General features: G+C 33.5%; 2 protein-coding genes across 2 annotated transcripts; both read right to left on the reverse strand.

Moving 5' to 3' along the window:
- Positions 1 to 202: 202 nt before the first annotated feature.
- Positions 203 to 2,930, reverse strand: LOC130724493 (20 kDa chaperonin, chloroplastic-like). Its single transcript, XM_057575726.1, has 6 exons — positions 2,797 to 2,930; positions 2,525 to 2,710; positions 1,585 to 1,764; positions 1,315 to 1,470; positions 994 to 1,071; positions 203 to 543 (listed from the first exon to the last, which is right to left on the reverse strand). Exons 2-6 carry the CDS (start codon positions 2,693 to 2,695, stop codon positions 370 to 372), a joined length of 759 nt encoding a protein of 252 aa, XP_057431709.1. The 5' UTR covers positions 2,696 to 2,710; positions 2,797 to 2,930; the 3' UTR covers positions 203 to 369.
- Positions 2,931 to 4,469: 1,539 nt separating this feature from the next.
- Positions 4,470 to 7,138, reverse strand: LOC130725547 (cyclin-T1-3-like). Its single transcript, XM_057576765.1, has 6 exons — positions 6,882 to 7,138; positions 6,495 to 6,576; positions 5,965 to 6,102; positions 5,453 to 5,640; positions 5,222 to 5,373; positions 4,470 to 4,858 (listed from the first exon to the last, which is right to left on the reverse strand). Exons 1-6 carry the CDS (start codon positions 7,136 to 7,138, stop codon positions 4,470 to 4,472), a joined length of 1,206 nt encoding a protein of 401 aa, XP_057432748.1.
- Between the last annotated feature and the right edge of the window lie 6,087 nt (positions 7,139 to 13,225).

Below are 13,225 nucleotides of genomic sequence, written 5' to 3' on the forward strand. Positions count from 1 at the left end.
TTTTTTTGGTTATTGGGAGGTGCAGAGCCCTAACCTTATTCGTTTTTTTAGTTATACTGATTTCCTCATAATGATTGAAATTTGAAAAGCTTGTTCCCATTAAGAAAATTTTGAAACATAAAGGTAGTATCAAATTTTAAATGCATTTTTTTTTCATATTCTTTATCACATTTTGAAATGCTTCATTTAAGATTATGAGATATAGCAGAACTCAATAAAACACTAATGGTTTACCAAGTCCATAGGTAATGGAGATTGTCTTATGAATGATTGAGATGAACTATATTTCAATTGTCATTACAATGAAAAATCCACTCTCCTCTAGACAAACGTAAAAATTTTAAGTTACAAAACCCATACAAGCAGTTCCTAGGAGAGAATAGCCATCACATCTGAGCTTCTCAAGGTAATGTAATCAGAACCATCTTTGCCCTTAAAGTCATTCCCTGCATATTTGGAGTACAAAACTGTGTTTCCAGGAGCAATGGCCAGAGGTTTTCTCTTGCCTTCCTCGCCAAGAGGTCCAGGACCAACTGCTATCACCTATCACATACGTATCAACACAACATTATTCAGTCAGAATTTGCTCCACAACAAAACAAGCATGTCAACCAAAATAAGATTTGACTTTAAGAGATTCTTCAGGGAGAAAGTTTAGAATTATAACCATTAATAAAAAAATCAACAATTGAGATTATACATAGATAATGTACATACATACATACATATACATTATTTAAATCTCAACGATCATGAACTAAAACCATTAAAATGTCTGGGCATATTATTCCATCTAACCAAGTGATTTTCTTAATAGGTAATGTGGGCAAAACTATAACATCTTTTCAAACAAAAAATAACTATAATAGGAAGTGTCTGAGTCATAACCCATATTATTCCTGCTACCGAAGCGATTCTCTTAATGGGCGATGTCGGCTATACTAAACTACGGTATCTTTTCAAACAAACGATGACTGTAATAGGAGAACTTACTGTTCCGATGGAAGGTTTCTCCTTGGTTGCCTCTGTAAGTAACAAACCGCCTGCAGTTTTTTCTTCAGCTACTGCAACCTGCAATCAATCAGTAGCTACCTTAATTATCACGGGCATCTTAAATAGAAGAGACCAAGGTATCATTCAATAGATCTCCTGTATGAAAATAAAGTTAACACTGAATAATGACATGGGCAGACCGGCAGAACCTAAATACACCTTAAGGATTAGACAATTTACAAGTAGGATTCAAAATGACCCTGCGCCATTCTCCTCCTTTGATCCAACATTGAAATAAACAAAGCTCCGAACAAGAAGTACCTTTATGAGAACTCTATCATTCAATGGTTTAAGATCCTTGATGTCTTCAGTTTCAAGGATGCCAACAATGTCATCATCCTTCAAAATAAGATGCTTTGTACCATTGAATTCCACCTCAGTACCTGCATACTTTGAATACACAACTTGTGCACCTGTCTGTACAAAAAAAAGTATCAAATAAGCTAAAATAAGAGAGAACATCCCCACCTTCCCCAGAAAATTACAGAAAACCCACTGAAGCTTTAATGACTTCCTAACAAAGCAAATTACCGTCACACTAATTTCCACTTGGCTCTTCCCAATTGTCTTTCCTTCTCCGACAGCAACCACCTCACCCCCTTGAGGTTTAGTTTGAGCAGTTGTGGGAAGCAAAATACCACCTTGAGACTTCTCTTCTGATTCCTTAATTTTTACCAGTACCCTGTCACCCAGAGGCTTAATAGCAGTGAACTGCATGGTAAAACTAAGACTCAGCACTCAAGTACAAGTAACATTGAACTATATAAGATACAAATAATCAGGGAGAACATTAGGACTTCTAAATCAACAATCAAGGACTCTGCAAGTAGCAGTTTGGTTCAATAAAATTCAATCACAAAGGCCAACCATGAGAATATATACTAAATTAGATTATCACAGAATCTAATACACAATGAAGCAAAATGAAATGATATTGAATGAAGTAAAATAAAAATGAAGCAGAATAAACTAAACATTCCATTGTTTGGATATTTCAAAGATGGAGTGGAGGGGAAAAAAAGGAACTTTCCATCCTATTCTAACCAAATTTGAGAGAGGAAGAGAAAGTGAAGCATTGAACCAATTGCAACAAAATTTATTCCATCATATTGCATTCCATTCTATCCCATTTTAAACAATACAAAGAATAACACCTTTAATAACTACATTCCATTCCACTCCCCTCGATCCCCTTACATCAATCCAAATACAGCATACCCAAAATTCATCTCTTATTCACTATTCTAGTATATTCATTAAAAAGTGAGACTCAATAAAACAAAGAATTAAGCTGAAAACACCAAAATATAAGGAAGTGTAGCATGTTCTTCAATGAAAATAGCATCAAGCTGTGAGATAGAACAGTGGCATTGAAATGCAAATTTTGGGGGCTATATCACATTGGAAGCATCATTTTCAATTCATATTATCTATATGAACAAAAATCTCTTTGAGGAAAAAGGTCAAACACCTTGGGGGCAACAACAGTGGCAGCCTTAACAAGCAAACCCCGGAACGACCTCCGTGTGGGGTTGGCGATTCTGACAAGTCCAGCACAAGGGAACTGAATTGGTCGAAGCCCTTCGAATGATGCAACATTCCTCGTGGAAATCGATGATGCTGTGAGCTGAGTGGTGGCCATTGATTGGGATTTACACTGCAAAAACGAAGAAACAAACAAGTGTTGAGTGTTGTTGGTGTTATCTGAAAGTAGAGATGAGATTGAGAGAAGGTTCTGGTTACCTCAGAAGACCAAGTAGGTAGAGAGATTGGATTCAAAGTTGAAACAGCGAAGACAGACAAAACCCTAAAACCTTAGATTCAGTGTTTTATGTGATAATGGATCCTTCTAGAACTAACTAGTGCTTGAACTTGTCACATTATTAATTTGCTTATTTTATTATATACAAATTTTGTATGGTTTTAAATTTTATTTTTGTATTTTTAAAATTTTGAAAAACATCCATGTAGTTTTTTTAGTGAAAATACTGCTTAATAGTTAGTAGGTAGGTAGTAGTTATATGTTTAATATATTACTGAAAAAAATTTCAACATCTAACTTCATCAACAACTAATTAGTGCGTGTTTGGTTTGGAGTTATAACCAACATAAATATAAAGAAGCTAGAATCTGTCACAGTGAGCTTAATGTGAATCGTCAAAACGAAATTTTGACATGTTGACTTCAACGTGAATCTATGTTGAGTTCAACGAAAATTCAAACATGAATGAATAATAGTTATTTTAAATTTTATGTTGGAGAAGCAGACTATCTTCTGATTCTTCTTTTTATGATGAGAGAAATAAAAGATAGAAAAATGTCTTTTTGTGGTGTTGAGGCTCCCACGATTAAAGCATAAACAAAGAACAATCTTGGAATGAGGTCTAATGGTTGGGGATTGTTAGACCGGTGATTTTGGCTCTCATTTGTTGTTGTTTAGCCGTTTTTCTTTTATGTGATTTGGATTCTCTTTTTTTAGGGGAAGTGAAAGAGAGGTTGCAACTTCTTTGAATGGTATGATAATGAGGTCAATGCAAGGGGTAAGAAAGTGATTGTTAGGCAGTTAAGAAGAGAGTTTTGTCTTTGAAGCTTTGTTGTAGTCACCCATTTTTAGAGTTCGCGATTGTGACCTAGGTTCTCTAATGGACACGATGGTGAGAGTGGGAGAATGGGGTAGGGCATTGCAACTCACATGCGAGATCCAAGTCACTAAAGATATAAACTAAGCATCAATGTAAGGGTCCAACTCATTTGCCAAAACACTGAAATATCTCCACACAAGTGAAAATGTTGGTCTTTTTTTGTCAAAATAGAGATGATAAGACCAATACTTCAAACAATAAAAAACTTCAGGGTCGAATCTTCAATGCCACTCATTTTAAAACATAAGAACCCAATTTACAGAATCACTAGAATTTCATAAAAAACCACTTTACTTAACAATCATGCTTGTTTTTACTTTTATCAATTGATTCATCCTGAAACACACACAAACAGAAGGTAGGTCTTTGGGCATATTTAAAAGGCTTCTGAAACAAAACTAACCAAGCCTTTAACACTGACAAAAGGGAGTAACCTCTTGTGACAGCAACCTATCAAAAGAATGCAACTTGTTTTATTATAGCAAGTGGAATCTTTCCCAAGTTTATTATCAGTATCTAAGTAAAAAAAGAACTAGAATTCTGAGGCCAACATTTACAAGACAATTTCAATCTTAAGCTATACATACTAATGGTTTTTTTACTGCAGCAAACTATTGTACAAAACTTGCGCTGCAAGGCACATAAAACTCATCATATCTTTAGCTTTCTGTTCCTTAACTCCAGGTACCAATGTATTCATGCTTATGAGTTATGACTATTTACGCAGTGAAGTGATCAATTTCGCCCAACGTTTGTGTGTCATTCTTCTGAAGATTATGAGTGCTTAGGGGTTACACCTAGCTGGTCCAGACCATTTCCAGCAGCTGGTGTTGAACTTCCTTCCCCTTTTTCTTTTCCTTTAGACGACGATGAATTAGGCTTGTCTGCTTGCGTCCGCTGTAGTAGCAGGACCAGAGTCTCTGCAGCAGGACTTGCTCCATCTCCATCTCCAGCAGAACTTGTTCCATCTCCATCTCCAGCACCACTTGCACTTCCTACAACTTCTTTTCCTTTAGATGATGTATTCGGCTCACGTGCTTGCGCCTCATTCGGAGCAGGAGCCTCTGCATCAGCTCTTGCTCCCCCTCCATCACCTGCATTTCCTCTCAGTTGTATCGGCGCTCTAAAGATCTCATAGATTCTTAATAACTGAATGCTAATCGCTGCAGAAAATACAAGGACTCAGATGGAATAATATCCAGAACCAATCACATAAAAAGCGTGAAACACAGCAATTGGTTACTAGCATCATGCTACTTATGGCATAACCTGGCTTTGCTTTCTCTAATTCGGTTTGGAAAGGGTAACCATCCCTGATATTAAACTCTTGGCAGATTGACCAGTTTTTCCATTGGCAAAATAGCTTAATAAAGAGTAACATCATGAACATGAAAATTGAGAAACAAGCAATACTTGCAATTGTTTTTGAAAAACCAGGAAACACATGTGACAGAATTTATCACACCAAGTCAAGAAACAAATTATATGTATACAAATCAATTTAAGAAACGACATAGGACACCAACCTTCCAATTGTTGTGTGGTGACATCAAACGTATTCCGCCAAAAGCTCACACTACTATTCTGAAGCTTCAGCTTTAGGAACTTGAGAGCAAGGAAAATGTAACCTCCTGCAATTTGTTGCGGCGAGAATTGCAAGCAAAGCGTTGCCAACATCCTAAAAGCCACCAACACATATTAGTAAAATGAAATCAACAATGTCAAATTTGATTAAAACATAATCATTATATTCATACCCATCATTGGCAAAGTCCCAGGCAACTTGACCAAGTTTCTTCTTACTTTCGACAGACTCGATAGCTAAGTTCCTCACGTAGTCTCTGAGGAAGTCATGGGGATGTTGAATTTCCAAATTAAAATTTAAAGTAGTAAGTACAACCCTCTCTGCAAGAATGATTAACTCTTTCCGTAAGTTAAACATTTCCTGCATCATATTCAAATATTGAACAAATTGTAAGTATACGAAAAAGATAAAGAACTAAAATATAAAGAGACATAGAGAAAGTTATAGGATGTTTGGATCAACTTCTCTATCTCTAGGTAATTGATTATGTTTTCAGAATCAATTGTAAAAGAGTTTCCAAATATGCATTTAATGGAGTAAGTTAAATAGGTGAAAGCACCATTAGTAACAGAAAACCTTGTACAAAGCAGCTAGTTATTTCATGCTTCAGCACTTATTGGAACCTAGCAGCAATATAGTTTCAGAAAAATCCAAAAGAATTAGGATGTATAGCTGCAGGAACACCTTATTCTCATTTATGAGCCTCATAGCTGCAGGAGCGCACTGGTGAATGATCCAATAGGAATAAACAACAACCCTCCGTAGGCTACAACGATGCTCTTCAATCTTACTAGCAAGGAACACACAAGCAGTTCCAATAGTCTGCAAAAGATGTTCACCAAATGAAGCATGAGATTCCAATTAGGTCATACTTAAAGTTCACATCATCTTTACATCTACCATTCTTTAACATAAAATTGGACCAAAACTACAGTATCTGTATATTAACTAACATCATCTTCCATGTGTATGCCCATTGACCTCTCTAATGCAAAACACTGATGATATTTAGACACTACTCAAACACCTAATTTCTCTCCATTTATCATACTCACTCATCATATAATGCATTCATTACTTCTCTCATTTCTTCATTTTTCCACTCTAGGTGTTATGCACTATGCGGATGTGTACCAACTGTTTTCCCATGCTAAAATATATAACTAATTAAAACCTTGAATATCAGTAATGAAGTGCAAGAGCCAAGAACTCACCTTTGGATCGTTCTGTGCAAACGATTGTAGCAGAAAAAACTTGTGAAAGTAGTATGAGGCCGTCGCTATAATTTTTGGAGACCTGCAATGAGGCAAAGTTAGAAACAGAAATTACATCTCCAGTTGAATTGGTTTTGAAACTGATGACAACATTGATTTCAATTCAAGCATTTCACTAGATTGAGTTTAATAATTGAATCAAATCTAAACCCCCACCACCAAAATCTAAAACTTAACTTCTCCATCACAGATTAATAAGATTGAGTTTAATAATTGAATTTCAATAAATTGTATACAGATATAGAATTAAGTTTCAGCATTAATTTCATCAGATCATAGCATAATAAAATCAAAATTAAAAAAGTGAAAAAGTTCAAGAGAACTCACCGTTTAAGTGCTATGCCTAATTGCCTAATGAAGAAGTTAGATGTCATCCGGCAATGCGCCTCCTTCCACCACTCAATTCCATCTTTCTTTGACGGCGAATGTTGAACTATTTCTTGCAGCGTCACATACCTCCGCCGTGGATCAAATGGAACCTCCTCTGCCTCCTCCTCTGCAGGTCTTTTCTTACCGCCTGAGCTGCTATCTGCCTCATCCTCTGCATGTCTTTTCTTACTGCGTGAGCTGCTACCTTCTTCCATTTCACATGCACCACTTCACCTGCCAACATCAACAAATTAATCAATGTGACACTTCTTCAAAATCACGTTACATATGATCACAAAGAATTAAGAAAAACTTCAAGAAATTGCAAGATTCTCCATTAGAATGTCAATTCCATTAGCATTGTTCAGGTGAAACATTTAGTCCCATTACAGAAAATCACGTAACACATGAGATGCAACCCAACAAAGAAATAAGAATTAACTTGAAGAAATTTCCATCAGAATGCCAATTCCATTAGCATTTTTCATCATCTTTACAAAAGACTATGGATTGAACAAGAAGGTAATGAAGAAGAAAGACAGAGTGGCAGAGCAAAATTACCAGAAGTAGAGGAAGAACTCTTCGTCTTCTTCTCGCTCAAGACTGTGCGTTTGCGAAGAACGTTCAAGGCGGGAACAAGCAGTTGGTTTCAAACAAGTCGTTGAGGTCGTTTGAAGTGCTCAAGAATTCGTTACAAGAAATTAATGGTATAAAAGGGATATATATATATATATATATATATATATATATATATATATATATATATACTCATACTTCACTCTGCACAACTTTTTTTGTATGTAATTGTAAGATGGGTGAGAACTGAGAAATATGGAATATGAAGCGTGATGTCATGGAGATAAAAAGGAAAAAAAATGAGTTAGTAAAATAATAAAATAGAAATATGGAGTTGGTAGTAATTTTTTACGGAAGTCGTTTCATTCTTATGGGGTCTATCTTCCTTACCTACCAACATCTTCTTGGTAGTGTTTGTAGTATTGGTCAAGTATAAATCCTATGAAATATTGTTACATCTACCGTAGAGTATTTTTTAAAAGGTTGTTTTGGATTAAGGCTATGATAATATATAGTTGATAAGTTAACCGAACGTTGAAAAGTTAGTTGAAAGTTGGAAAGTTATTTGATTGCAACAACAAAATGTTCATCGAAACTAATAATTATAAAAATTGAAATTATAAAATAACATAGACATACTTATTTATTTATATATATATATATATATGAATATTTTTATATTTAATATATTTTATTTACAATTCAATAACTATAACTATATGATATTAAGTTTAAAATAAGGGTAGTTCAAAAAAAAAGTTTAAAATAAGGGAAATGCTAAAAGGTACGAAAGTTGTATGTCATGAATGGGCACAAACCAATAACTTAGTTACATGTGTCAACTTTTTGAAACTCTCTTTCCTCCATTTTTTTAGTTACGGAATGAAGGAGGTGAGATGGGGTGGTTTGGTGGTTGGTTGGTGGAAGTGATTCTGATGGTGGTTCTTGTGGTGGGTGGAGCGACGAAGGCCGCGACTAATGGAGGTAGAAGAAGGACTAAGAGAAGGAGAGAAAGCTAGGGTTCCTTGGGTTTGGTGGGTGCAACTGCAAGAGGAAGAAGGATGCATATCTTTTTGGTTGGCAGTGATGAGTTTGAAGAACATAGTGTGGATCTCTCCTTTTTTTCATTTTTTTTTATTTTTTAAATGAATTTTGGTCATGGTCGTGTGTCTCGTGCTTAATAGCACTACTGTTAAAATAATTATGGTTTTAAATTTTTTTTTTTTTTTGAAATTTTTATCATAAAATATATCTTTTTCATATTTTTATTACACTAGTAGATCACAAAAATAACATTATATTTAACAACGCCTTGGGTTGACGTACGACTGTCCAGACTTTATTGCCGATGGTGAGATCGCGACTCAAATCTTGGCTAGAAAGCTTCTTTAGCTCTTGCAGAAGGAGGTTCCAGATTTTTTGATGGTTTTGTTTTCTAGTTAGAGCATCTCCAACTATGGGTTGCTAGTTGGGTTGCTTAAACACTATTCTTGTGGGTCAAAACTGTCACATTCACATAGGTTTAAGCAACTCATAAGTAACTTATGCATATTTCGCTTCAACCATGGTTTGAAGCTCATGACACAACCATTTCCATTCGCCATGTTGCCTGCAAATTGTTGAGTGGAAAAACCTACCCATTTTTCCTTATAAAAGCCGTTGAAAGTTTGAAGAAAGGGAGAACCAATAATATATACTCTAAAATCTCGCAAAGTTCATCCAATGTTTGTTTCTACTCACTCTAGCTCAACATCTTTTTTCGGCTCTTATGTGTTTAGTGCAAAAGTTTAATTTATCTCAAAGTAGATCACACTATTATGAACTGATTACATTTTATATTATCTTATGTTGGAGACACCAATGAGATTTTAGACACCACATCTTAACCAAAAACTTTAAGGCATTAGGTTTATGAGTCTATCTCCTTATAAACACTCTCTCTTACCCTGACTTCCCGATGTGGGACTTGACCTTAACACTTGATTCAAATAGTTTGTTTCCTCTCACTCTAACTCAAAATATTTTTCATCTCTTATGATGATTTATGAACCAGGTACATAAGTTTAATTTATATTAGAGTAGATCTAACAATTCCGCATCAAATGCATGTTTATCTGTCAAATTTTATTGTTAAATATAATAATCACTTTTTAAAAAAGTATTGGTTTTTCCATGACAATCATCATCTTCGATGAGATCTACAGAGAGATCATTGTGAAAGTGTGGGGAGTTTATACAACCTTCTGATGCCATAAAGGTTTTAGACAACCTCTCATTGCAAAACAATCAATTGCTTCATCATGTCACAGGGTAATATGCTGAGCCAGCTCAAAACTGCATCATCCTCCTAACCCAGCTCATAGCCCAACTATTTTATATGCTTTCCATCAGGATATAGAGACGGCATGAAGTAGCTGATAGAAAGAAGTTCAAGTAATGTAAAATCAAATTAAAACTAAGCAAGCAAAGGTACTAAGTTGAAGAGAATTAGTAGCAGCTAGAAAAACCTGAGCATATACAAATTAAAATGTCCATTATAAGAACCATTAAGTGATCTTAAAGTAAAAATTAATTAGGGTTAATGGTCAAATTAGTTTCTAAGTTTATAAGCAAGTTTGATTTTAATCATTCTGAGGAAAAATGACGTTTAGTGAAGGTCATTTTCACAATTACCGGAGGTTTTTTACCACCACTAAACGTCATTTTTTCCTTAGAGACTAAAATCAAATTCGCTTACAGACTCATAAACTAATTTAACTATTTACCAAAAGAATTAAGTTGCAGTTCACTCAAGATTAGTTGGAGATTTACTCTTATAATAAAGAATTGATTTAGTATATAAGACAATAGTGCCAAACTTCCTGTTACATCAGGATTTACGTAATAACGAAGTTCTAGATCGAACGATGAATCTGTGTTTAGGCAATTAGGCCATACCATCTAAATATTGTTGTCTTCCATTGTAATGGTGATTTCTCCTTGTCATCATTCTCCTGCATTAGAGAATGAAAGAGAAAACAATTATTATTCTCTTCAGTTCTTTTCTACATGCCAATGTCAATCGAGCGACTAAAACTCTGCAAGAAAGTGGGAAAAACAACCAATGCATGGACTCTAAACAAAAAAAATTAACAGTGATGATTAAAACAATAAACGACCAAGAATGATTTCATATTAAATTATTTGCAAATTTACCGATATGACCATGCAAAATTTATTACTCATGTACTGATTTATTTAATTATCGTGTTACCCTCTTACTAACAAATTCTTCTTTCTATAAGATATAGATAGATAGATTCGTATATTAAATATAACATTTAATAAAATTTCAAGTCAAATTATATATATATATATATATATTATTTATTTATAATATTTATATAATAAATACAGAATTTAATATTTTTTCAAGTCTATTTTACTTTGTCATTAATAATTATAATTCAAATAATAATAAAAAATTAAATATGAGAAACTGTTTTTTTACGATTAACAATTAATATAATGAATAAAATATAATATAATTAATGAAAGTTATATTATAATTAATACCTAATAATTAGTACTATTACTAATGTATAGGTCAAGTCAAATTTAATTATTAATTAAAATTTGAATAATAATGACAATTTTAAAATATGAGAAACTGAATATTTTTATAATTAATTATTAATGTTATGAATAACATAAAATTTTATTATTAACTAATTAATATTGTAATTAATGCATAGGTTAAGTCAATTTTTCTTATATGTATTTGATTGATTGATATTTATTAATATTAATTAAGTATAAGTCAAGTCAAATTTACTCATTAAATTAAATTTAAATAATAATATATCTTAAATATGAGAAATTGGTTTTTTACAATTAATAATTAATATAATAAATGGCATGAAATGTGATTAATAATTAATTAATATTGTTACTAGTGTATAGGTTTGGCAAGGGTAAAGTAACATGTTAGAGCATAGTTATATAATATAGAAGTTAATATTTATTGTCTAATTTAATGAAAAAAATAATGCTTCTGCATGTGTATTCAATATAAGTACTATGGTCATCTTTAAGGAATGATGCAGTGGTTTCTTATATGTTATTGTTTATAGGTTCTACTGTTAATGTGTGTTTGTCTTGTTCTTATTCTTTTTCTTGTTCTTGTACACATATGTATGATTGGATCCACCACTAAACTGGTGTGAAATGCAGTGGTAAACATTGGTGAAAATTTTGAGGGTGTAGGCTTCTCATACACCCATGACTTGTTATGCTTGTTCTTGTAGTTTTGTCAAGAAAAACTAAATTGTTGATTTTATTCATCGATATTTATAAACTCTACATTGTGTAACATGTATCATCATTATTAGCATTTGTCACTAAACCTGAGTTCTCATTTGTTAACGTTAATGTTTATGGTTCTTAGTTAGTCTTGAGTTTTGATGTGTTTTGATTTATATCTTGTATCATCAGATAACTTATGCACAATGAAGTTTAACTTAATATTCATCTACTTGTTTGCAACATACAAAGTTAATCCTTTGCACCTTTAATACTTCACCTTCTCTGGTCGCATTATTTCTTTAACGTTGATGAATGATGTGCAAGTGAAAATTGCTTTCAATCGTGTGTTTTTCAAGTAATTGGATGGAGAACATATTACTTTGGAAGATATACAGGAAGCAGATCCTTACCTGTATAGAAGCTGCAAGAAAATATTAGAGATGGATGCAGATTTTGTTGATTTAGATGCATTAGGACTTACATTTATTAGGGAGGTGGATGAGTTAGGACACAAGAAAGTGATTGAGTTATTCCCTGGCAGGGAAAGCCTTGTAGTGAATAGTAAGAACAATGAGAAGTTTGTTAATCTTCTTATATATAATCAATTTGTAACATCCATATCTAAGCAGGAGTATATTGATCTTCTTATACATAATCAATTTGTAATATCCATCTCTGAGTAGGTCTCGCATTCTTCCGAGGGCTTTGGTGATATCATTTTTCGATTCAAAACCCTTAGTACAGGTAAGGATCTCACCAAAGCCCTCAGAAGAATGCGAGACCTACTCAAAGATGGATGTTACAAATTGATTATGTATAAGAAGATCAATATACTCCTGCTTAGATATGGATGTTACAAATTGATTATATATAATAAGATTAACAAACTTCTCCCTGTTCTTACTATTCACTACAAGTCTTTCCCCACCAGGGAAAAGCTCAATAACTTTCCTGTGTCCTAATTCCTCCACCTCTCTAAGGAATGCCAGACTTAATGCATCTGAATCAACCAAATCGACATCCATCTCTAATATTTGCTTGCAGCCTCTATACAGGTAAGAATTTGCATCCCGTATATCTTCTAAAGTAATACAATATCCATCCAATTGCTTGAAAAAACACACGATCAAAAACAATACCCACTTGCACCTTATTCATCAAAGCTAAAGCAATAATACGACCGAAGAAGTTGAAGTACTCAAGGTGCAGAGGATGTACACTGGATGCTGGAGACAAGTAGAAGAATAATAAACTAAACTTTATGGTGTAGAAATCATCTAATGATATGATAGAAGATATACATCGAAAAGCATCAAGACTCAAGACTAAGCAACCATGGTCCTTATTGTCAACATATGAGAACTATGTTTTGGTGACAAAATGTAATGATCAGACATGTTATGTTACACAACGCAAAGTTTAAAAGTATTGATGAATAAAAT

The sequence above is a fragment of the Lotus japonicus genome, chromosome 6, assembly GCF_012489685.1.
Source record: "Lotus japonicus ecotype B-129 chromosome 6, LjGifu_v1.2".
NCBI classification, from domain to species: Eukaryota; Viridiplantae; Streptophyta; class Magnoliopsida; order Fabales; family Fabaceae; genus Lotus; species Lotus japonicus.

Bases quoted from the DNA above. Each gene is read 5' to 3' on its own strand.
- LOC130725547 (XM_057576765.1), bottom strand. From the start codon at position 7,138: ATGGAAGAAGGTAGCAGCTCACGCAGTAAGAAAAGACATGCAGAGGAT. The intron at 5,641-5,964 runs GTGTTCCTGCAG...AATATGATGCAG, and splicing joins GGCTCATAAATGAGAATAAG to GAAATGTTTAACTTACGGAA. The intron at 4,859-5,221 runs GTTGGTGTCCTA...TATTTTCTGCAG, and splicing joins CACCACACAACAATTGGAAG to CGATTAGCATTCAGTTATTA.
- LOC130724493 (XM_057575726.1), bottom strand. From the start codon at position 2,695: ATGGCCACCACTCAGCTCACAGCATCATCGATTTCCACGAGGAATGTT. The intron at 1,765-2,524 runs GTGTTTGACCTT...TTTACCATGCAG, and splicing joins CCACTGTTGTTGCCCCCAAG to TTCACTGCTATTAAGCCTCT. The intron at 1,471-1,584 runs GTAATTTGCTTT...TTTTTTGTACAG, and splicing joins AAGTGGAAATTAGTGTGACG to ACAGGTGCACAAGTTGTGTA.